The sequence below is a fragment of the Anomaloglossus baeobatrachus genome, chromosome 2, assembly GCF_048569485.1.
Source record: "Anomaloglossus baeobatrachus isolate aAnoBae1 chromosome 2, aAnoBae1.hap1, whole genome shotgun sequence".
Taxonomy (NCBI): Eukaryota; Metazoa; Chordata; class Amphibia; order Anura; family Aromobatidae; genus Anomaloglossus; species Anomaloglossus baeobatrachus.
In genome coordinates this window covers 540,174,602-540,199,029 of record NC_134354.1, presented here as the reverse complement: position 1 = coordinate 540,199,029, position 24,428 = coordinate 540,174,602, and the positions used below count along the sequence as shown (strand labels likewise).

The following is a 24,428-nucleotide window of genomic DNA, read 5'->3' as shown; positions in this document are numbered from 1 at the left end:
TCTGATGACCCGCTCCTACCTCTGATGACCCGCTCCACCGCACACCCCTTCCCTGCAGCCATCAGACTATAAGGTCGGGGCCACACGGGGACTACTGCGATCCTCGCATGACACTGCTCACACTGGCAGTACAGCAGAGCCGAGTGTCATTGCGACTGAGCTCCAATCATGTGATTGGACTACAGCTGAGGAGGGGTGGGAGGGATTTTTAGTCCGAAAAATACTGTACTTCCTTTTTGAAATTCAGTGACGACACCATGATTGCTATGGGCAGTGCGTGCGGAGTGTGATTCTGCGGGAAGTCTGCAGGCCTTCAAGAAAGTGGTGCTGCATTCTTGTATGCGCAGACCGAGATTTCAGCTTCATGACTTCTTCATTGGGTTGCACATGAACTGCCTCCGGTGCCATTTTATTGAGGACTATGCACAGTGTGATTCTACAGACTGTCTTTAATAAAATGGTGGCGCCTTCGCAGATCGAGATATCCACTTAATGAAGAGGTCATTGACCTGCAATATTGGTCTGGGCATGTGCCACATCTAGTGCTATGTTACTGAGTACCTGCAGACCACTCACAGAATCACACTGCTCATGCACTGCCCACCGCAATAATGGGGGCTGCGTGGAATTTCAAAAAGCAGGCAGGTCACTAAATAATCAGTGGTAAGGATGGTTGACCTCGGGGAGATTAACATCGAACACCGCGGAGACACCATCATGTGTTTCTCAACGCAGTGACACTAGAGCAATGCCCCCTGGGAAAATATGCAAAACAAGAATGCCGCGGAGACACAATCACATGTTTCTCAACGCTGGCAGGAAACTAGCCAGGTCTTTCACCGGGAAGGAACAACCACGGGAAGGACAGCCTCCAATCAAGGAGACCACCTATACCAAACATGGTATCCATCCACAGACAGCTGTTTCAGGGTATTTGCCCCTCATCAGTGTGGAGTAGGAAACACCGAAACAGCTGTCTGTGGATGGATACCATGTTTGGCATAGGCGGTCTCCTTGATTGGAGGCTGTCCTTCCCGTGGTTGTTCCTTCCTGGTGAAAGACCTGGCTAGTTTCCTGCCAGCGTTGAGAAACATGTGATGGTGTCTCTGTGGCATTCTTGTTTTACTAAAAAAATCAGTAACCTGTAAAAGAAACAGAGGTGGTGGGTGGAGGGGCGGAGAAGACCCTAACCCCAAGCCCCGTCCTGATGCACGCCAAAGCACAGAAGACATCATCAGATGAAAGCTTCAGAGGAAGATTATTCAAGAACCACAAATGAAATTCTTTCACTGCAGGTATCCAGTCAATCAGCGTCACAGCACCATTATGGCCATGGCTGTACTTTATAGTTCGGAGTTCTACGGACAGGTTCTCAAAGGTCTGGACATGAGCGGAATAAAGGAAATGGAAATCTCTTTTAATCAAACCGAGCATGCTGCGGCCATAGAAGGGACTGCAGGGTATGAACACTCCTAGAAGTCCTGACTCCCCAGCGGCTCCAACTAGGGGGCTCCTGAGCTCTGTGGGAAGGGGGACCTCGAAGTGTAACTCAAAGGCCCTGTAGCACTATAGGATTTTTTCCCTGCAGCCCAGAGTCCTTCCTGCCACTTAATATAGCTAGGGCCTGGCTCTCCAAGGACCTCAGTGGTAAATTACTGTGCATTTTAGGAGACAGTTGACCTGTTCCAGGAACCATTTTATTTTTTGAGGTAGTATGAGATAAGCTTCATAAACCTCAATAGACAGCATTTTTTGCAGCTGTATATCTGGCACCATGGATTTGTCATGTTTTGCTCTGAGAAAATTGCTGCAGAAATGTTATATTCCGATCAAAGCTCGCTCCTGATCTGTATACTGGCTCGTAGGAGCCGGGCATCTGGAGTCAGGTATTCTGCCTTTTCACATGAGGACTGTTCCCCAGGTAGTTGCTGCAGATCCATGATATACAGGGCGGCTGTGTTTGTGAACTCTTCACAGGCGGTCAGCAGGGTCTCTAGCACCAGTTCTGATAGCTTCCTGTGACATTGTGATTTGTAATGTGAGCAGGAAACCCACATGAGCACAGGGTAAACATGAGGGCAGCATGCAGTCATTGGCTAGGCCTTCAGGACCAGGATCCTAAAATCAGAGTTGACTAGGTGCCATATTTGACAGGACTTTGATTTCATGCTGTTTTGCACATTCCAAAAAAAGTTGAATTCACTTTTTCTTAAATGTATTGGAGTGGGTGCATGCATGGCCGTACAGTAGGTAGATTAATGAAAATGGAGACTAATGTATGGCACTGGTGGCTTCTAAAGAAGCATGAAGAAATAAATGACCTTTTTGTTACACAGCTGACTGTCTTCCGCTGGATGTGTGAGATCTCAGGAAGACAGATGGTCCAGGCTTACACAACCACATAATGATGATGAAAGCCTCTTCTGCAGTGCAGCTCTGATGCACATGTATCTGTTGTATAGATGTCAGAGCTACCGGACCTCCCCCTCTTCCAGATGTGTATCCTAAGATTGCTTTTAGAGAGGACCAACCACCAGGATTTTGCGATATGAACTAAAGGCAGTACCATACTGGCACTAAGATGCTGAATCCAGGCATACTTGTTATAGAAAAATCGGATGCTTGGTTGATTAAATATAATAAAGTTGCAGAAGTACACTGCACTTTGATGTGTGCAACGGGGGTGGGTCTTTGTGGGTCGTGTCCTTGGCGTTTATTCCTCGTCTGGCGTCCTGGCTAGAGTTGAGCAAGTACCTAACTATACGTACTTGCTATACTCCTAATGTATTCATTTCGAATAGCGTGTGCAATGCAAGTCAATGGGGCATACTCGCAATGTAACGAGTAACTCGAATTCGGCACTATTTGCTACTTGCGTGAATAGTATGGCACTTGGGTTACTCTTTACTTTGCGAGTTTTTCTCCATTGACTTGCATTGCACACGCTTTTAGAATGAATACATGAGTAGTAGACAGTACTCATGAGTATAGCGAGTACGAATAGTTAAGTACTTGCTCAACTCAAGTCCTGGCTTGCCCCATTTTTCTTTAATTGAATAGCCCGCTGCACCGCCATTACTGTTGTTGGAGGCGTGTGTGCTTTGCCACCGTAAAGATGTATTCATTAAAATGGCGCTGGACTCTGCTCATGCGCGTACCGCGATCTCCGGCACAGTTTGATTGAAGATACTGTGGTGAAGACCATGAGCGCATGCGCTGATTCCTCTGTCTTCACTGCCTTCAATAAAATGGCGCCAGAGATTGTAATATGCGCAGACTCCGGCACTATTTTAATAAAGACCTAATTACTGTGGCAATGCGCGCAACACCATTAGCAATGGCAGCGCGGCGTGCTATTCAAATAAAAAAATGGGGCAAGCCATGAGGACGCCGGTGGAGGAATAATTGCCCAGGACCTGACCTACAAAGCCCCATCCCCATTGCACGTACTAAGCGACCCCCACTAAGCTGTCTATATGGGCATGTAGGTCATAGGAAAATTAATAAAATGATACCTTGATGCCTGCGATTCTTTCTTATCCCAGAGAATTCCATAGTTTTCCTCATATGTAAATGAGCTGTTAAGATCCATGGCCTGGATATAGATCTCCCTGAGAATCTGCCTTCAGACCTTATTTTAAATAAAAGATGGCGTTATCAGTGTAATTAACACAGTACAGTAGACTTGAACTTTGTCTTGCAACAAACACATTAGTAAATTCTGCTCTCACTGCTCTCCTGTAAGATGGAGCTGAAGTACGGAGTATAACTGAAGACTGTGTGTAGAGGTTACCCAACAAAAAATAGAAGGCAAATAAATGTAGATCAACTGCTTATTAATGACACAATAGTTAAAATAAAACAAAACATATCATTGTGTGTGTATGTATGTATGTATGTGTATATATATATATATATATATATATATATGTGTGTGTATAATAAAATATGGGGAGTGAGAATGTCCAAAAAATGGTAGAGAGAATGAATATTCAGGTATGAACAAAATAATGGCAAAGAAAGGGTTATGTATAATGCAATACCTCTGAGAAATGAAAAATAAGTATACTATAACCAATATATAATAAATATCTAGTGATCCAATATCATATCAGGGATATATAATGAAGCATAATATTAAATGCCAATGTGAATCATAAGAAACAGTGCTATGTACATAAAAATATATAATAGAAGCAAAAAAACAAAATACATATATTATAGAGTGCCACAACATAAATGCAATGCAGTAAAACAATGAAAACCCAAATAGGAATCATGTAAGGCAAGGGAATACAACCCAAATAAATGCCATTACAAGGGTCAATGCAATGCAGTAGATCACTGCAGGCAAACCTAATACAAGGTATACTCTACCAAATATGGACAGACCACGACCACCACTGACCACTCCAATAACCGTTTCGCTATTGCTTCATCTTCATCTTTGTGGCTAGAGGATGTCCACTACTTTAACATTGATGGCCTATCCTTAGGATAGGTTATCAATGTCTGATCTGAAAGGGTCCGACAATATGCACTCCCCCCCACCCCCCCGCCATTCAGCTGTTCTCAGTGTCGGCAAGGCAGTCTGTGGCCGGAAAAGCTCCTTTCCAGAGCTGTTCCATCTTCTGATGGTGGCTGCAACTGGAAACTGCACATCCAACTCCTATAGGCTGCTGATGCCAAGAACAGCTGATCGGTGGTGTGAAGCCCCGCAAACGCTGTGTCGGTGTCGGTGCGTTACCTTCAGGGACTCCACGTAGCTGGTGCTGGTCACAGGTAGGGAATCTTCAGTTTTTGATCGTGACGCCACTCTCAGTATTTGCGGTCAGAGGGGACCGCCACTGCAGGTTAGAGGACGCCTGGGGCTGATGGTGGGTGCAGTCGGGTGTAGTAGCCTCCTGAGAGTGAGGCAAGCCCCAGGGCCCTTTGTAAAGCTGTAGTACCACAAGTCGCAGAATGACCACACACAGGCAGAGTGTCTTTCAGGGTTTTTACTCACTTCAGGTGGCAGGGTGAGTAACCCGGGCGTAGCTGGGATGAACCAGGTGGGAACCAGGTATCCTTCCGGCTGACTGTATGAGGGTGACTACAAACTCGCCTTCCTTAGCCCTTGGTGGTTTGGGGTGACCCCGACTTTGAGTCCCTATGGGGGTCACCCAGGGAAGATGCTCCAAGCCTCTCTCCCCTTCTTGTTTTGCCGTGTGCTTGTTCCCCGGGCCAGGCCACTCCAGCCTCTTGCCTCCTGTGACCTATGGGCCCTACTTGCGGTTACGTGGCTGCGGCTTTTGGTTGTTGTGGTGTGGGCTGTAAGAGCCCCACACCGGCAGGTTTAGCAGGGAAAGGTGAATCTATCCTCGCTTCGGGATCTGCCGCCCGGTTGGGCCTGGTGCTCTCTAGAAGTCTCCTTACTTCCCACTCCGTGCTTTCTCTCTAGCTGAAGCTGGCTTTCAGGCAGCACTCCTAGTTGACCGTTCTCCCCCGTCTGTAGTCACTGCGCGGGCGCTGTTAGACAGCATCAGCCCCACAGGTCTGCTCCTCACTGAGCCCTATGGAGTTCTGCTCTAACTGACTCACTGCCCCTCCTCTCCTGTTCTTGCCTACGCCACCTAGCAACCAGACTCTCCACCACACCCCTTGAGAGGAGATGGAGGCTTTTTAACCCCCTACCACTCTTCCAGTGGAGGTATAGGCTTTGCCCCCTCCTGGGATCCCCAGGGGTCCTCTCATGGGTACATGTGTGAGACCTGATCACTATGCGCCTGTGTTCCACACCCCGGTCAGCCTTCTGGATTACCTGTATTGTACTGTCCCCAGCATGGGTGCAGTACTCAGTGGTGCCTGACCAGGTCAGGGGCGCCACATTCCCCCTTAGTTATCACCAGCACGTCCTCGGGCTGCAAGACAACATTTTAAAATGCATAAAACATTAAAACATGTAAAACATTTAAAAGCACCAGGTATTAGACATCACCACCCTCCACCCACAAGTCCGTTAACCCACCCAAAACCCTCTCACGTTGGCCGCGACTTCAGCCACTTCTGGCAGGATGTAGAGGCGGCTTTCATGGTCTGGTGGTCTTCAGGGTATACCTGGCCCGGTGGATCCGCGCCGTCAGCCTCTTCTGGCAGGTTTCAGAGGCGGACTCCACAGTTGGTGCTGACCAGGTACCCTCTTTGTGGTGGTGAGCCAAGGCCCCATAAACAGGCGTGCTCTCTGGTCGCAGGTGAGCCAAGGCCCTTTTCTACGGACGGGCCCCCCTGGTTGCAGACGAGCCAAGCCCCTAAACAGGCTGGCCCTGGTGGTGGTGCCACTGGTGTAACTATTTACACTGCGAGAGTTTGTGGCTATAGCAAGTTCATAGCCTTAAGTTTATTTCTCACAATAGTTTTTGTGGGCACATTTCTTTAACGTTGCAAACAAAACTTTTCAAAACTGGTCAAAACAGTAACTTCTTACTTTCCTTTACTTTACTTTACTCCTCTTTTTCACTAGGGCGAGGGCACGTTGGGCACTGGCACCTGTGACTTTCTTGCTCTTTGTCTCTTTCTTCATCTGTAGGATCTTTATCTTTCCGTTCTTGGTCTTCATCTGTTTCTACATCTGGTTCTTTATCTCTATCTTGTCTTTCTTGTCTTTCTTGTTGCAGGGGATGGCTGTAAGGTTTGTTGGGACATAGCGTTACGCCCAGAGCATACAATCCTCTTTCGCCTTGATGCAGGGTGAACTGAACGGAATCTCCCATCTTTAGATTTCTGCAAGGGTGTCCTCTTGGCAGATGAGCGTTCACATCTCTGCGGTTTACAAATATCCCTTCTTTTATTCCTGGTGCTACAATGAAGCCATAACCACTTTTCAAGTTGAAATCTTCCACTACGCCATAACACAGGGGTCCTCTAGCCTGGGCTTTGGACTCTCTCAACATACGCTTCTCCTTTAGGTCTCTGGCGGTGACTGCTCTCTGTTCAGGAGACTGTGGTGCTGGAGCAAACTGTGTTCTTCTGCGCCGTGTCTTGCGGGCTGGATCCATGCCTGTGGGCTCCCAGGTGAAGCTCTTAGGCAGCTCTTCTTCTGCAGAGGGGGTCAGGTCCTCCTCGTCCCAGCGGGAGTATGGCAGCATTTCCGGCTCTGAATACACATCTGCTTCTGGTGACACTGGAGTCGGAGTCAACCCTTCTGCTTCCTGGCCTCCTCTCCCCCTTAGTTCTTCCTGGCACTCCAGCTGTGGCAGTGCCGGGGATGGCTGCTCTTCGGCCGGCCCAGGTGAGGGACTCCTTGGTGTAGCTGCTGCAGGAGTTAGCAGGAGACTCTTTGGGGTATGCGGAGGGGGTATGTACTGGCTCACCAGCCATTGTGGAAATTTGGCCTCCAGGTCAGCCTTCATCTGCCAATATGCAGGGTCTTCACCCACCGTGGGCTGCCTATCAGGGACCTCTGTGGACCGGGGAGCGGTGTCTGCTCTGGCCTTACAGGCCGGGGTAAATGCTGAGGTAGTCTTTTCTTGGCGGGCCGCGCCTGGCATGGCGGCGGCCTGGTCTTGGCGGGCCGCGCCCGGCATGGCGGCGGCCTGGTCTTGGCGGGCCGCGCCCGGCATGGCGGCGGCCTGGTCTTGGCGGGCCGCGTCCGGCATGGCGGCGGCCTGGTCTTGGCGGGCCGCGCCCGGCATGGCGGCGGCCTGGTCTTGGCGGGCCGCGCCCGGCATGGCGGCGGCCTGGTCTTGGCGGGCCGGACTGGGCGTTGCTGCAGGGACCGGGTCTTGGTGGGCCGAGCAGGGCATCGCTGCAGCGGCCGGGGCTTGGCGGGCCGCACCTGGCGTGGCTGCGGCCTGGTTCAGCGTCGCCGCGCCGGGCGCCTCTTCAGGGACCGCGGACGTGGCAGCAGGGGTCGGGGCACTTGCGCTAGCCGGGGCATCACTTGACTCACCCACCGGTGGCAGCATCGGGGTCTGCGTCGTCGCCGTCCTGTCTGACACTCGGCATGCAGCTCTCCCTTCATAGGCCCGAACCGCCGCGGTCAGCTCCTGCAGTTCCATCCGTTCCTCCCGAATCTGCTCCACGACCCGGGTCTCCAGCCGGTTGCAAAACTGGGCCAGCTCTCGGTACCACCAGGCAGCGGAGCCTGGTTCTGGGTTCCTGCGGTCAGACGCCATTTCTTCTGCGCCGTCTTCTGCACGGTCTCCCAGCAGTGGACTCGTCGCTGCCTCCAGTAGTAAGCTGTCCAGCTTCTGCTCTGCCTCTTTCAGCAGCTCCTCTCCCAGCAGCAGGCTTGTGGCTTCCTTTCCTTCCCGCCGTCTCTCGACGCTTCCACTCTCATAGCTGGCAAGGTCAGAACTCTGCAGGGGACCTCTGGGTAGCCACACCTCTTCGTGGGCGGTAACTTCTTCCAGCGCGGGCTGCTGTTGTTTTTCAGCGCGCTTTTCATGGTGGCAATATGGCGGCGCTTCCAATTTTTCAAGCGGACCGCCCAGGCACATGGTCACCTGTCTGAACAGGTCTAGTCCTTATCCTGTTCGTGACGCCAGATGTGAAGCCCCGCAAACGCTGTGTCGGTGTCGGTGCGTTACCTTCAGGGACTCCACGTAGCTGGTGCTGGTCACAGGTAGGGAATCTTCAGTTTTTGATCGTGACGCCACTCTCAGTATTTGCGGTCAGAGGGGACCGCCACTGCAGGTTAGAGGACGCCTGGGGCTGATGGTGGGTGCAGTCGGGTGTAGTAGCCTCCTGAGAGTGAGGCAAGCCCCAGGGCCCTTTGTAAAGCTGTAGTACCACAAGTCGCAGAATGACCACACACAGGCAGAGTGTCTTTCAGGGTTTTTACTCACTTCAGGTGGCAGGGTGAGTAACCCGGGCGTAGCTGGGATGAACCAGGTGGGAACCAGGTATCCTTCCGGCTGACTGTATGAGGGTGACTACAAACTCGCCTTCCTTAGCCCTTGGTGGTTTGGGGTGACCCCGACTTTGAGTCCCTATGGGGGTCACCCAGGGAAGATGCTCCAAGCCTCTCTCCCCTTCTTGTTTTGCCGTGTGCTTGTTCCCCGGGCCAGGCCACTCCAGCCTCTTGCCTCCTGTGACCTATGGGCCCTACTTGCGGTTACGTGGCTGCGGCTTTTGGTTGTTGTGGTGTGGGCTGTAAGAGCCCCACACCGGCAGGTTTAGCAGGGAAAGGTGAATCTATCCTCGCTTCGGGATCTGCCGCCCGGTTGGGCCTGGTGCTCTCTAGAAGTCTCCTTACTTCCCACTCCGTGCTTTCTCTCTAGCTGAAGCTGGCTTTCAGGCAGCACTCCTAGTTGACCGTTCTCCCCCGTCTGTAGTCACTGCGCGGGCGCTGTTAGACAGCATCAGCCCCACAGGTCTGCTCCTCACTGAGCCCTATGGAGTTCTGCTCTAACTGACTCACTGCCTCTCCTCTCCTGTTCTTGCCTACGCCACCTAGCAACCAGACTCTCCACCACACCCCTTGAGAGGAGATGGAGGCTTTTTAACCCCCTACCACTCTTCCAGTGGAGGTATAGGCTTTGCCCCCTCCTGGGATCCCCAGGGGTCCTCTCATGGGTACATGTGTGAGACCTGATCACTATGCGCCTGTGTTCCACACCCCGGTCAGCCTTCTGGATTACCTGTATTGTACTGTCCCCAGCATGGGTGCAGTACTCAGTGGTGCCTGACCAGGTCAGGGGCGCCACAGTGGGGGTGCCTGATGTCAGTCCCCGGCCGATCAGCCTTTGATAGCCTATCCCAAGGATAGGCCATCAATGTTAAAGTAGTGGACAACCTCTTTAATGGGGTTGTCCTTTTTTTAGGACAACTCCTTTATAATTTCACATGTTTCCTTAGGGTAAACTAATAAAGACTATACTCTTCCGTTCTGGTGCCCTTCCAGCAGTGTCTGAGATCACGGAGTCGGGGCTGATGTGGGGTTGGGATGTGATGCGGCTGCGCTCACTTCCTGTTGATTAACTTGTTTGGTCCAATGGCGGGGAGAAGGAAGCCGATGCAGGGCTCACATAACATTACAATTCCACGTTAGCCCCGTAACTGCAATCCCAAACACTGCTGGAAAGGCATTGGGACGGAACGTGAGTATAATCCTTATTATGTTACCTGTGGGAAAAGTGGAATCAAAAGGGGTTGTCCTAGTAGTGTGAAACCCCTTTTAATGCTGTATTGTCAGTCATAATCACACACAACTCAGCAGTGAAATCAACAGACCAGACTGTCAGTCACTACATGTCTCACACTGGTAACTCCCCTTTCATTTAATGTGTAAATGTCATCTTAATTTGTTTTCATAAATTAATAGTACACATAACATTTATTACAAAGATGCTTATTTTTATCAGACAAATATGCTTTTTTATCTGATAGAATGGATCAGTCATTATCAGAATTCTCAATTCTGAGGTAAAATCTGTATTCAGTGAAGACTTTCCCATTACTGAGATAGGAGATGTCAGTTTTTACTGATGAGGTTATATGTAGGTAGAAGACGGGAGGGGGGGGCTCTGTCTCTAGCTCCTCCCTCTAGCTCCAGTGGGTAATGACAGCGTGGGGTCAGATGATGACCCCTGTTGTCATGACTCACTTCCTATGAATGCTGGCTCTCACAGGAGATCTGCATTTCTGCTGCACAGAGCGATGCTGAAGCATCGTTCTGAACAGCAGAATCTACTGGATAGTGCAGGCCTCAAGTTCCCTAAGGGGACTAATAAAATCAATAAAAAACTAAGAAAAAAAAATTAAAATATGATAAAATACATTTAAAAGTTCAAAACACCTCCCTTTTGCCCCATTAAAAATAAAACCTATAAACCCCCCCCACATATTTGGTATTGCCGTGTTCAGAAATACCTTAGGTATCAAAATATAAAATCAGTTAATCTGATCGGTAACGGACGTAACAGAAAATCAAAACTCCAGAATTAAGGTTTATTTTGGTCACCACAACATTACAGTAAAATGCACTAACAGGCGATCAAAACGCCACATCTATCCAAAAATGGTATAATTAAAAACATCAGCTCAAGATGCAAAAAATAAGCCTCACTGAGCCCCAGATCCCTAAAAATTAGAATGCTACGGGTCTCAGAAAATGGTGACAAAAAACTTTTTTTTTTATTTATTTAGTTTTTAAAACTATACATGTTTAGTATCTACAAACTCAGAATCATATTAGCAAGTGCGTTTTACCATATAGTGAACACCGTAAATAAAATAAAAAATTTTTTTGTGAAATTGCCCTGAATTTTTGTGGAATTGCACAGTGGGCAGAATGAATGATGTGGTTCAAAAGTACAACTTGTCCTGCAAAAAAAAAGCCCTCATGTCTATATTGACGGAAAAATTATGGCTTTTGGAAGAAGGGGAGGAAAATAACGAAACTCACCGCTTGGTAAAGGGATTAAAATAAGCTCTGGAGGTAGATTCTCAGGAAGATGTGTCCTTCCATGGCCTATAACCGCTCATTTACATAGAGAAAAGTGGATTTCTCTGGAATAAGACATTGGACCGCAGACATTGGACCGCAGATATTAGGCAGGTGTCACACTTGCGAGTGCCTCGTGTGTATCTCGCACGAGTCTCGCGTTGCATCAGCTGGCACGGACTCACACTCTCCTCACAGGAGCTGGTCGGTTGCATGTATCTCTATGCAGCGGAGACGCTCCTGTCCGGAGAGTGTGAGACTGGGCTGAGTGATGCACCGCGAGACTCGCACGAGGTACTCGCAAGTGTGACACCAGCCTTAATATCAGTTCTTTCTGCTTCCTATGACCTACATGGCCTATTGAAGACTTAGGAGGGTGGATCCTACTGACAGATTCTGGTTAATGTATTCCCTATGAAATGTTTTGGAGCATCCTCTTCTAATTCTACATTTTGCTGCTCCTGTGTAATCATTTTATAAATCTATAGGCGGAATACCTGAGTTTTACTAGTTGCTTACTGTCCAATCACTCCAGGCTGTTTGGTTCTCAGTAGGGATGCATCCATCTGACAGGGGGATTGGTAACACCCCGTTCATTTAATAATAACATTTCGAGGCGGAATAACGGGAATGAAGATCGCTTTAAGAAACGGACATGTCAGGAGACATTCTATTTGAGTTCCTGGCACTATTTTCTTACACCTTTAATGTTGCTCTGCAGATAGCACAGAAAATCCCATGGCTGAAATAAGGGCCTTTCAGTGGCCTTGTGAATACTTTTTTCCTTTGACTTTAAGTGGATTGACTTTAACTTACAGTTTTTTTTTTTGTGCCCATATTTATATTATTTTTTTTTTCTTTCAGGTAAATAAACTGGGTGCAATCCTGCTCAATTCAGCATATTTGGTAACATGGCAAAAGATGTAAGTACCTTTTAAATGCCTAAATAGGAATCCACCTTTTTTTCCTTATCAAATATATGATTAGGTGCAAAAATATTTGGACAGTGACACAAGTTGTGGCATTTTAGCTGTTTAGCAAAACGTATTTGAGATAGTTATCAATCAATTTTGGCCTAAAGTTCAAACTCTCACCTTTAACTTGAGGGTGTTCCCATCCTAATTAGAGAAAGGGTTTAGGAATTACAGCTTTTTAATATGTAACAGCCTCTTTTTCAAGAGACCAAAAGTAATTGGACAAAGCACTATGATGGGCTGCATTGGCTATTCCTCTTAATTCATCATCAGTTAAGCAGATAAGAGGTCTGGAGCTGATTCCAAGTGTTGTATTTGCATTTGGAAGCTGTTGCTTTAAATCAACAACATAGTTAAAGGAGGTCTCAATGGAAGAGAAAGAGAACATCATTACGCTGATAAAAAAGAAGAAATCCATCATAGAGATAGAATAAGTTATAAGAGTGGCCAAACTGGTAGTTTGGTACATTCACCAAAAAGAAAAAAAATTGCACTTTTTAGCTTGAGAACTCAAAAATGCCACGTTAGTCTACAGTAGTGAAAAGATCGCAAAATCCTTTCCATGGTGAAGAAAAACCCCTTTACAACATCCACCCAAGTGAGGAACTCTCTATACACTCTACAGGAAGTAGGTATTTTAGGATCTTAGCCTACCATAAAGAGAAGACTTCGGCTAAGTTCACACAGGGCTTCTTTTTCTGTGTTTTTGAGGTCACAAAGATGCACCATAATGCTTGCATTTCCTCCTCCCAGCAAAGTCTATGAGATTTTGATTTTGCTGTCCACACTGGGCATCTTTTGTTGGCTGCATCGTAGCTGCATTTTTGAAGATGCAGCATGTCAGTTCTTTTTGCATTTTTCCAGCGTTTTTGAGCCCTTCCAGTCAATAGATTTGACTTAAAAAACGCATTGGGCAAAATGCAGTAAAATTGTGTAAAAAACGCATTTTTTTATGCGTTTTTGCCGCGGTGTGTTTTTTGGGACAAAAACGCATCTTTGTGGTGAAAAGAAGCCGCGTGTGAACATACCCTTCATGAGAGCAAATACAGTGGGTTCACCACAAGATGCAAATCATTTATCAATCTTAAATATTCTAGATAAGACTAAGCCAAAAGAATATCTAAAAGATGCCAGCCCAGTTCTGGAAAAGCATTTGGCCAGATGAAATGAAGATCTATCTGTCCAGAATGATGGGAAGAAGAAAGAATGGAGAAGACTTGGAATTGCTCATGATCGAAAGCCCACCACGTCCTCTAAAAGATGGTGGAGGAAGTGTGATGGCTGGACATGCATGGCTACCAATGGCACTGGGTCACTAGTGTTTATTGATGATGTGACTGAAGACTCAAGGAGCTGGATGAATTCTGAAGTGTACAGGGCTATACTTTCTGCTCATATTCAGCTAAATCCAGCAAGGTTTACTGGACAGCGCTTTACTATATAGATAAGACAATGGCCTAAATCATGGCAACAAAGCACGTTTATTTAGGCAAACAAGTGAAATATTCTGCAGTGGCTGAGTCCATCCTCAAATCTCAACCCTATGGAACATGCATTTCACATGATTAAAGGAATCTCAGCAGGTTTAATCTATGTAAACTGAAGACAGCATGCGTCCTGGGTTAAAACTTCAGTTAAGCCTCTTATCAAGCTCCTGTAGTGTACCTGTTGTGTTTGTTTTAGCTTCATTGCCGGACTAGCTCCCTGTTGTGATTAGCAACTTACTGTCTATAGACATTGTATATAGCCTGGTGTGGGCGGGAGAACTTTCTCATAGCTCTGCTGCATTGCTAAATCTAAACACTCTGATTGGGGTGTTGGAGCTGCTTCACCTAGTAAACTAAAGCGGGCTTTACACACTGCGATATCGGTCCCGATATCGCTAGTGTGGGTACCCGCCCCCATCTGTTGCGTGACACGGACAAATCGCTGCCCGTGCACATCGCCCAGACCCGTCACACATACCTGCCCGGTGACGTCGCTGTGACCGGCGAACCGCCTCCTTTCTAAGGGGGGGGGGGTCCGTGCGACGTCACAGCGACGTCACTGAGCAGCCGCCCAGCCCAATAGCAGCGGAGGGGCGGAGCTGAGCGGGACGTAACATCCCGCCCACCTCCTTCCTTCCGCATAGCGGCCGGGAGGCAGGTAAGGAGAGCTTCCTCGTTCCTGTGGTGTCACACGGAGCGATGTGTGCTGCCGCAGGAACGAGGAACAACCTCATTACTGCTGCAGTAACGATTTTTGAGAATGGACCCCCATGTCACCGATGAGCGATTTTGCACGTGTTTGCAACGATGCAAAATCGCTCATCGGTGTCACACGCAACGGCATTGCTAATGCGGCCGGATGTGCGTCACCAATTCCGTGACCCCAACGAGTTTGCATTAGCGATGTCGTAGCGTGTAAAGCCCCCTTAAGTTTAATTCAGAGTCTCTTTGCCTAAATTATACTGCTCTCAGATTAGGTTGCAAAAACCTGCTGATAGATTCCCTTTAAGACAAAACTTGAGGCAGAAGGACCCTCAAACAAGCAACAACTGAAGTCAACTGCAGTGAAGGCCGGCAAAGTATCACAAAGGAGGAAACCCAACGTTTGGTGACGTCCATGGATTCCAGACTTCAGGGAGTCATTGCCTGAAAAGGATTCTCTACAAAGTAAATTGAACGTTATATTTATGGTAAAGTAAATTTGTCCAATTAATGAGCCCGTGAAATCTAGAATCTGTAGAAAAATGGTTGCAATTCCTAAACATTTCATAGGATCATTTTTTTCAACCCCTTTAAATCTGAATGTCTGCACTTTTCATTTCAGTTCTTTAATTTTAAATAAATAGTATCAAAGAGACTTAATGACGAAGATTCAGTCACTGGCCAAATATTTCTGGACCTAACTGTAGATTATATACTCTGTATGAGAAGTGTTAGATTTTGCTCTTTTTTTACTCTGTGAAGTTTCCCAGGAGTTGATCGGTCACTTTTCTCTGGGCAGAAACTCTGCTTGCACCGAATGTAAATAACGTTTTTAATGTTCTTCACATGTATCTACACAGATAGTCTTCATGGTAACAAGTTTCCCTAATGACACTGGCCTTTTTAATCAGGTTAATTCACTCTTCAAAAAGTGCTCAGTACTGGAGAAAAAAAATGCCCGTGGCCCAATATTAACCCGGCACTTCCCTATCTAAAATACTGAGTCTCCAAATCACTTTTATTGCATTAGCACATTTTAAAAACAAAATGTAGCCCAGTCATGGTGTTTACAGGGGTATAGAACACAATATGAATACAGTGGAACCTCGCTTAACGAGTAACTTAGTTAGCGAATATTTCGCTTAGCGAGCAACGCTTGCTGTAAATTTATAACTCAGTTTGCGAGCAAGCTTTGGTGAACGAGCAAAATATTCACCGCACACACTTCCGGTTCCATACATCCACTGCGCTCTAATCCGCTCTTGCAGTCCACAAAAACACTCACGCACACACACATATTATGCTCACCTTACCTTCCGTTCCATCACTGGCCTTATGGTTCTTGTAGTTCGTCGGTACAGGATGTGTATCGGGTAACCATCGCGACGAGGGAGGAACTTGCTCTGTCAGCGGAAGTTCCTCCCTCGTCGTGATGGTTACCCGATACACATCCTGTACCGGCGAACTGCAATATCCATGAGGCCAGCGATGGAATGGAAGGTAAGTTGAGCATAATATATGTACCTTCCGTTCCACTGCCGGCCCCATGGTTCTTGTAGTTCGCCACTACAGGATGTTTATCGGCAACCATCGCGATGAGGGAGGATTTTCCACTGTCAGCCGCTACTCAAAGGCAGCGCCCTGGCCAATCAGTGGCAACCGGCTCCTGCATTTGACATCAGCGCTCTGGCAGCAGAAGTTCCACCCTCGTTGCGATGGTTACCCGATACACACCCTGTACCGGCGAACTGCAAGATCCAGGAGGCTGGAACAGAAGGTAAGGTGAGCATAATATGTGTGTGTGCATATGTTTGTGCGTGTTTGTACGTGTGTGGAATGGCACAACAGGGGACCAGGATGGGACATTTAACAAGTTGTAGAATGAATTGTCTGCATTGAAATGATTTTCTTTGGGAAATTTTGCTTTGCTGAACGAGTTACTTGGTTAACAAGCACACTCCCAGAACGGATTGTTCTCGTTAACCAAGCTTCCACTGTGCTGTCTAATTTTTAGACCATGCAAGCGTAAGCTGGCTTTACACTGGCCGATTATGATTATCGTGAACTGGCGTTTGCAGGCTACACCCCTTTTTCTGATGACATAGTCCAAATAATGTCTAAAACACTTAATAAACAATTTATGCCAGAATTCTGTCGCATTTAGCTTTTCGAGTTTAGGAATATGTCTTTTTATGACACTTTTACCCTCTTTGGCTGTTTTTTACTCTTTTATTTTGGCAAGTCTTTGGCTGCCCAAAATTGGTTTTCACTCAAGATGTTGACCTTCCGATTCCTTTATATTAAAGTCACTGGACATCTGTAGCATGTGATGAAAATACAAGCCTGATGTGTGGATACCCTGGAATTTATCTGTAAAGACAGGAAATATCAATATTATCACTTATGCATTTTGTTTCTCTGCATCTGTAAAATGCCAAATATTAACCATAAGATAAATGAAAAGTGTATAAAAACTAAAACACCAGAAATGCAAGAAATGTATTTTTTGGTCACTTCCACCACACACCATAAGGCCTCTTTCACACGTACGTGCCTCCGGTACGTGTGTGGCAGTTTTCTCACATACCGGAGACACGTACACACGTAGACCTAGGTATTCCTATGGTTTTGGACACACGTAAGTATTTGCACATGGAACGTGTGTCCGTTCTGTACTTACGTGTGTCCGTGTGTTTCTCACGCCGACATGTCCGTTTTCTCTCCGGCATCATGGGTGTCACACGGCACGCAAACATGTCACACGTAACACACACGGACCACACGGATGTGTTCCGTGTGACACGCATCGGAGAGAAGACATATGTCTGTGAGAAAAAAAAAACCAAAATTTTACTCACCTTCTCCAGCCCTGCAGTCTCTGCCACTGCTGTCACTTGCTGCCGACAGCCGCTCATTATGTTCATTGCATATTCACTTCACTGCGGTCGGAAGCAGCAGCAGTAGCAGCGGGGAGGCGGCAGGACCGGAGACAGAAGATCAGCACCACGGAGAGCGACGCCAGGGACAGGTGAGTAGAAAGTTCCCGTTCTCCGTGTGTTATCACTGATAACACACGGAGAACACACGTAGCCCATAAACACTGCTCACTGAGGGCAAAACGCACCTCTGACACATCTGTGAAAAACGTGCGTAGTTTTTCACGAACGTGTGAAAGAGGCCTAAGAAGACAAAAAAAGTAATGAAAATATTATAAAACTTCACAAGTTTGGTATATTGCTGTAATTGTACTGACCAGGAGAATCATGCTGCCAGGTCATTTTTTTTTTCTGCACAATAACGCCATAAGAGCAAAATATAAAAAACATTGGCGGAATTGCTGATTTTTTTTTCTGTATTTCTTTCACTACTATTGAAATGTTTTTCTTTTTCTTTTTTTTCCAGTACATTTACACACGTGGTTAAATTTGTTGGTACCCCTCATTTAATGAAAGAAAATCCCACAATGGTCACAGAAATAACTTGAATCTGACAAAGGTAATAATAATTAAAAAATCTATGAAAATGAACAAATGAAAGTCAGACATTGCTTTTCTGCTTCCACAGAATTAAATAGCTGTGTGTTTTGGGTCATTGTCCTGTTGCAAGACCCATGACCAGCACCTGAGACCAAGCTTTCTGAGACTGCAGCACATTTCTCTCTAGAATCCTTTGATAGTCTTGAGATTTCATTGTACCCTGCAAATATTTAAGACACCCTGTGCCAGATGCAGCAAAGCAGACCCAGAACATAACATGTTTCACAGTAGGGACAGTGTTCTTTTCTTGATATGCTTAATTTTTCCATCTGTGAACATAGAGCTGATGTGCCTTGCCAAAAAAATACATTTTTGTCTCATCTGTCCATAGGACATTATCCCAGAAGCTTTGTGGCTTGTCAACATGTAGTTTGGCAAATTCCAGTCTGTTTTTTTATGATTTTGTTTTCAACAATGGTGTCCTCCTTGGTCGTTTCCCATGAAGTCCACTTTGGCTCAAACAGTGACTGATGGTGCGATCCGACACTAATGTTCCTTGAGATTGAAGTTCACCTTTAATCTCTTTAGAAGTTTTTCTGGGCTCTTTTGTTACCATTCGTATTATCTGTCTCTTTGATTTGTCCTCAATTTTCCTCCTGCGGCCACGTACAGGGAGGTTGGCTACAGTCCCATGGATCTTAAATTTCTGAATAATATGTGCAACTAGTCACAGGAACATTAAGCTGCTTGGAGATGGTCTTATAACATTTACCTTTAACATACTTGTCTATAATTTTCTTTCTAATCTCCTGAGACAACTCTTTCCTTCGCTTGCTCTGGTCCATATTGAATGTGGTACACACCATGTCACCAAACAGCACAGTGAGTATCTGTAGCCCTATATACAAACCCACTGACTGATTACAAGATTGTAGACACCTGTGATGCTAATTAGTGGACACACCTTGATTTAATATGTCCCTTTAGTCACAATATTTTCAGGGGTACCATCATTTCTGTCCAGGCCTGTTTCATGAGTTTTATTTTTTTTAAAAATTCTGTGAAGCATGGTTGAAAAGCAATGTCTGACTTTCATTTGTTCATTTTCATAGATTTTTTATTTATTATTACTTTTGTCAGATTCAAGTTATTTTTGTGACCATTGTGGTTTTTTCTTTCATTAAACGAATGGGTACAAACAAGTTTGATCACGTGTGTTTATATGGTATAGTGAATGATGTAGATCAAAAATGCAACTCGTCCCACATGACATAAGCACTCTTAGGCTATGTGCCCACGCTGCGGAAAATTTGCGGAATTTGCCGGGATTTTTTTGCGGAAATTCCACGGATTGTTCAAAAATCCGCAGTACAGCAAGTTCCCAACCATTTCTATGGCATTTCGGAACTGCTGCGGTAATAACGCACCCGCCGTATTGCCGCGGTTTTTCCGCGGGTTGGTACCTGCGGTTTTTTACCATTATCTATGGCAAAAAATGCAGGTACCTGCGGATAAGAAGTGACATGCTCATTCTTTTTGCTGCAGAAATTCTGCAGCAAAACCTAGAGGTAAAAAACAACGCAGTGTGCACATCTTTTTTTCCCATAGGTTTTTCTGGGAAAGGACTGCAGCAAGGTTAGGAACAAAAACGCACTTTTTCTGCCGCGAAAACCGCGGCAAATCGACGGCAAAAACCACAGTGTGCGCACAGGTACTTATGACTATTTCTGGGGGGGGAAATAAAACTAGGCCTCCTGGTAGATGTGTAGGAAAAATGAGGCTACAAAATCTGGCTGGGTCTTGTTAGGGGTAAATATAGGTTTTACATTTTTTTTTTTTTTTTTTTCATGCCAGTTTTTATTTTTTATTAAAGATGGGTTTTACTTAAGCAATTGATGGAATGTTGCTGGAATAATGTGGAAGTTCCAGTGTTTTCTACACCTGGTTTTTCTCCAAGATGATGTGCAAGGGATGACTTGCATCGAGCAATAGGTCATTAAATGGTTGTCCTGCCTTGTGATATTGCTAGGACAGGTCACCAGTTGGTGAAGGTCTTACCAGTCAGCTGATTTCAGCTCCAGTGTCCTCTGAAAAGAGTATGGCTCCATTCTCTTGTGCAGGGGTCCCTGTCAAGAACTGCAGCTCGGCTCGTATTGAAGAAGGGCTTCTGCGCACATTGCGTACTTACATGCATTTACTCTGCGTATTGCCCTGCAGCGTAAATGCATGCGTCCTGCGTCCCCAACACAATGTATGTAGATTGTGCATGATACGTGCGCACGTTGCTTTTTCTGAACGTAGCTATTTGGGTGCTAAAATTTTGACCCAAATCCGTGCGTTCATAAAATGAGCATGTCAATTAATTTGTGCGCTATGAATGCAGCTCCCACTGTCTATGGTGGGGGCAGCATCCCGAGCGCATGATATCGGCTTTTTTTGTACAGAAAAGCTGCATCCATTATACAGTGTTTCTGCAGTGACTTGAAGCGCACATGTGCTGTCAAATCACTGCAGAATATTCAGCATTTACGTGCGCATGAGCCCTAAGAGGGGACATGCAGTGCTCTGCAACAACCACTACAGTGATTGTAGTTGTGCTATTTTTCCCAATTACTTAACCCCTTCACGACTGTCTGATTTTGCGCTTTCCATTTATTTTTCACCATTCTTTTTCCGAGACGCGTAACTCTTTTATTTTCAGTCAATATGGTCATGTGAGGGCTCATTTTTTGGGGAACGAGACGTACTTTTAAATTAAACCATGAGTTTTACCATATAGTGTACTGGAAAATGGCAAAAAAATTCCACATGAGGAAAAATTGCAAAAAAAAGTGCGATAGCACTATACACTGTTCCAAATTATTATGCAAAAAGAGTTTAGGAGTGATAAGGTTAGACATTTTTTGTTTGTCATTTAAACTCATTGATGGTGATGTGTGTCAGGGCTCTTTATATCACTGAAAGCAGTGATATAAAGAAAATATGGACCCGTGAAAGCACCCCTAGAGGTGCGAAACGGTACCGTCGTCCTCGTGCTCCCCTCCCTCCATTCCCTCATGTCTGTTTCACCTGTCAGCACCGGAAAATAAAGTAGTCTTGAGATACCGCAGAGTGCTGCCGTTCTTCTATTTTTCTATGAATTTGAATGCTTTGGCTGGGCACTAGCACCACGTTTTGAGACTCCATCTTCCATCATATCAGGAAAAGATTCATGATTATACCCGGCATGCCAAGAAAATGTACAAGGCAAGAGCTACACTGAATAGTGTGGAACGGGATTACTGAACCACCTCCTGAATGGGTAAGCAGTGCTGTGCACATTCCTTCTAAAAATATTTCAAGTATATCACTGAAAGCAATTGCAGATACCTCTGCAAATTAGTTTGGCAGGTGTGTCCAAATAAAGGAAAGACTACTTAAGAAGGCTGTTCCACATTATTAAGCAGCCTACATTTTTTGTTAAAATGGGAAAGAAAAAGGATGTGTCGGCTGCTGAGAAGCAACAAATTGTGGAGTATTTAGGTCAAGGCATGACTACAATCAACATTGCCAAGACACTTCATTGTGATCATCGCACAATCAAGAAGTATGTAGCTGATTCACGGCACACACGTGTGCGTGCTGATAAGGAAAAATTGAGGACTCTTTCCAACAGGCAATTGCGTCAGGTTAAAAGAGAAGCTGCTAAAATGGCTTGTCATAGCAGCAGAAAAGTTTTTGAAGCTGCTGGTGCCTTCAACGTTCCCCGAACAACAAGATGCAGGGTCCTTCAGAGGTTTGCAGCTGTGCGTAAGCCATCCTGTCGACCACCTCTATCCACTGCACACAAGCAGAAACGGCTCCAGTGGGCCAAACGATACATGAAGACTGACTTCCAAACTGTTTTGTTTACCGATGAGTGCCGTGCAACGCTCGATGGTCCAGATGGATGGAGTGGAGGATGGCTGGTTAATGGACACCCCATGAAAACACTGCTAAGGTGCCAACAAGGAGGAGGTGGAATAATGTTTTGGGCTGGAATCATGGGGAGAGAGATTGTCGGCCCCTTTAGGATCCCTGAAGGGGTAAAGATGAACTCCATAATCTATGTGGAGTTTCTAAAACAGCACTTCCTGCCATGGTTCAGGAGGAAGAACCGTGCATTCCACAGCAAGATCATTTTCATGCATGATAATGCACTGTCTAATGCTGCAAATAACACATCTGCATCTCTGGCTGCTATGGGTATCAAAGAGGACAAACTTATGGTGTGGCCACCATCTTCCCCTGACCTCAACCCCATTGAGAACCTCTGGAGCATCATCAAAAGGAGTGTCTATGATGGCGGGAGGCAGTTCACATCTAAGCAACAGCTCTGGGAGGGTATTCAGTCCACATGCAAAACAATTGAAGCACAAACCATCCAAAAACTGACAAATTCAATGGATGAGAGAGTTCAGAAGCTTCTTTCAAACAAGGGGTCCTATGTGCAACTGTAACATCACCTAGAATTAAGTTTTGACTTAAAAACTGTTTGATTTCATTTTGTAATAAGCTGATAATGCTTAGAGTTTCACAATTGACCATTTTGTTTTTCAAAATAAAAATAAAAAGGTTGAAAACTCTGCTGTGCATAATAATTTGTAACATGCATTTTGAGTGTTTATTATTTTTAAAAATATACTGTATTCATAGGAAGTTTGATCAAAAACATTTCAATTGTACTCGAATAGTAGATGACTAGAAAATAACAATGACTGCAGTTCAGAAAGTTAATTTAGGAAAATATGAAAAAATATTTTTTGCATAATAATTTGGAACACAGTGTAGTTTTTGAGATATTTTATTCACCATGTTCACTATATGATAAAACTGATGTGTCAGTGTGATGCCTGAGGTCAGTGCAAGTTTGTAGATACCAAAAATGAATAGGTTTACTTTTCTCTAAGGGGTTAAAAAAAAAAATCAGTTGTTTGTCCCAAAAAAGTGGTGTACGTTTTGCGCCATTTTCTGCGACCCGTAGCGTTTTCATTTTTCGGGATCTTTGGCTCAGTGATGGCTTATTTTTTGCGTCTCCAAGTGACGTTTTTAATTATACCATTTTTGCTCTAATTCTACGTTTTGAACGCCTGTTATTGCATTTTGCCCAAAATTTGTGGCAACCAAAAAAACATAATTTTGGCGTTTGCAAGTTTTTGCCGCTACGCCGTTAACGATCAGATTAATTAATTTTATATTTTGATAGATCGGCTATTTCTGAAAGCGGCGATACCAAATGTGTGTATATTTCTTATTTTTTTTAACTCTTTAATTTACAATGGGGTGAAAAGGGGATGATTTCAACCTTTTATTTTTTTTTTTATTATTTTTTATTTTCTAGTCCCCTAGGGGGCTATAAAGATCAGCAATCTGATCGCTCATTCATTTCTCCTGATCAGAGCCGTATCGCTCATACCAGGAAAAATAATTATCTGTTATAACCGTCAGTACTTGGCTGCTGGTTAAAGGTTCACATGACTCTGTGCTACCATGACAACCACCGTATCCACGTGATAACGTCACGTGACTTACGGTATTATGGCGCTGTCACATCTCGACAGCGCCATTTAAGGGGTTAACAGGTACGGGTGGATAACGATTCCACTCGTACCTGATAGGCACACGTCAGCTGTGTAAATTGGCTGACATGTGCTCGGATCCCCCCCTGCAGCAGCAGGTGGGGATTAACACTATGACCGCAGGGATATTTAATATTACTTCCCACAGTTGTTAAGGGTTTCAAGGTTTCAAGGGAATCTGTCTGTAGGATCAACCCTCATAAGCAGTTTGTATGGGTACAAAAATCATAGGAAGATGAATAAAATGATACTTTGATATCTGTGATCCGATGTCTTAAGGCCGCTTTACACGCTGCAATATCGTTACCGATATTGCTAGCATGCGTACCCGCCCCCATCGGTAGTGCGTCACGGGCAAATCGCTGCCCGTGGCGCACAACATCGCGCGGACCCGTTACACTACTTACCTGCCTACCGACGTCGCTGTGACCGGCGAACCACCTCCTTTCTAAGGGGGCGGTTCGTTCAGCGTCACAGCAGCGTCACTGAACCGCCGCCCAATAGAAGCGGAGGGGCGGAGATGAGCGGGACGCAATATCCCGCCCACCTTCTTCCTTCCTCATTGCCGGCGGCCGCAGGTAACATGAGGTTCCTCGCTCCTGCGGTGTCACACATAGTGATGTGTGCTGCCGCAGGAGCGACGAACTACTTCGTACACCGATCAACAGCGATATTTGGGAATGGACCCCCATGTCACCGATGAGCGATTTTGAAGGTTTTTGCGACGATTCAAAATCGCTCATAGGTGTCACACGCAAAAAGCTAAA

At 45.7% G+C, this 24,428-nt stretch overlaps 1 protein-coding gene across 1 annotated transcript in view; it reads left to right on the top strand.

The window, feature by feature from the left end:
* The window catches only part of TFDP1 (transcription factor Dp-1), a 147,941-nt gene that overhangs the window by 5,983 nt on the left and 117,530 nt on the right, over positions 1-24,428 (top strand). Inside the window, exon 2 of the mRNA XM_075336637.1 lies at positions 12,290-12,348. Coding sequence (XP_075192752.1) covers positions 12,337-12,348 — 12 coding nt within the window. The 5' untranslated portion in view covers positions 12,290-12,336. The remainder of the gene's footprint in view (positions 1-12,289; positions 12,349-24,428) is intronic.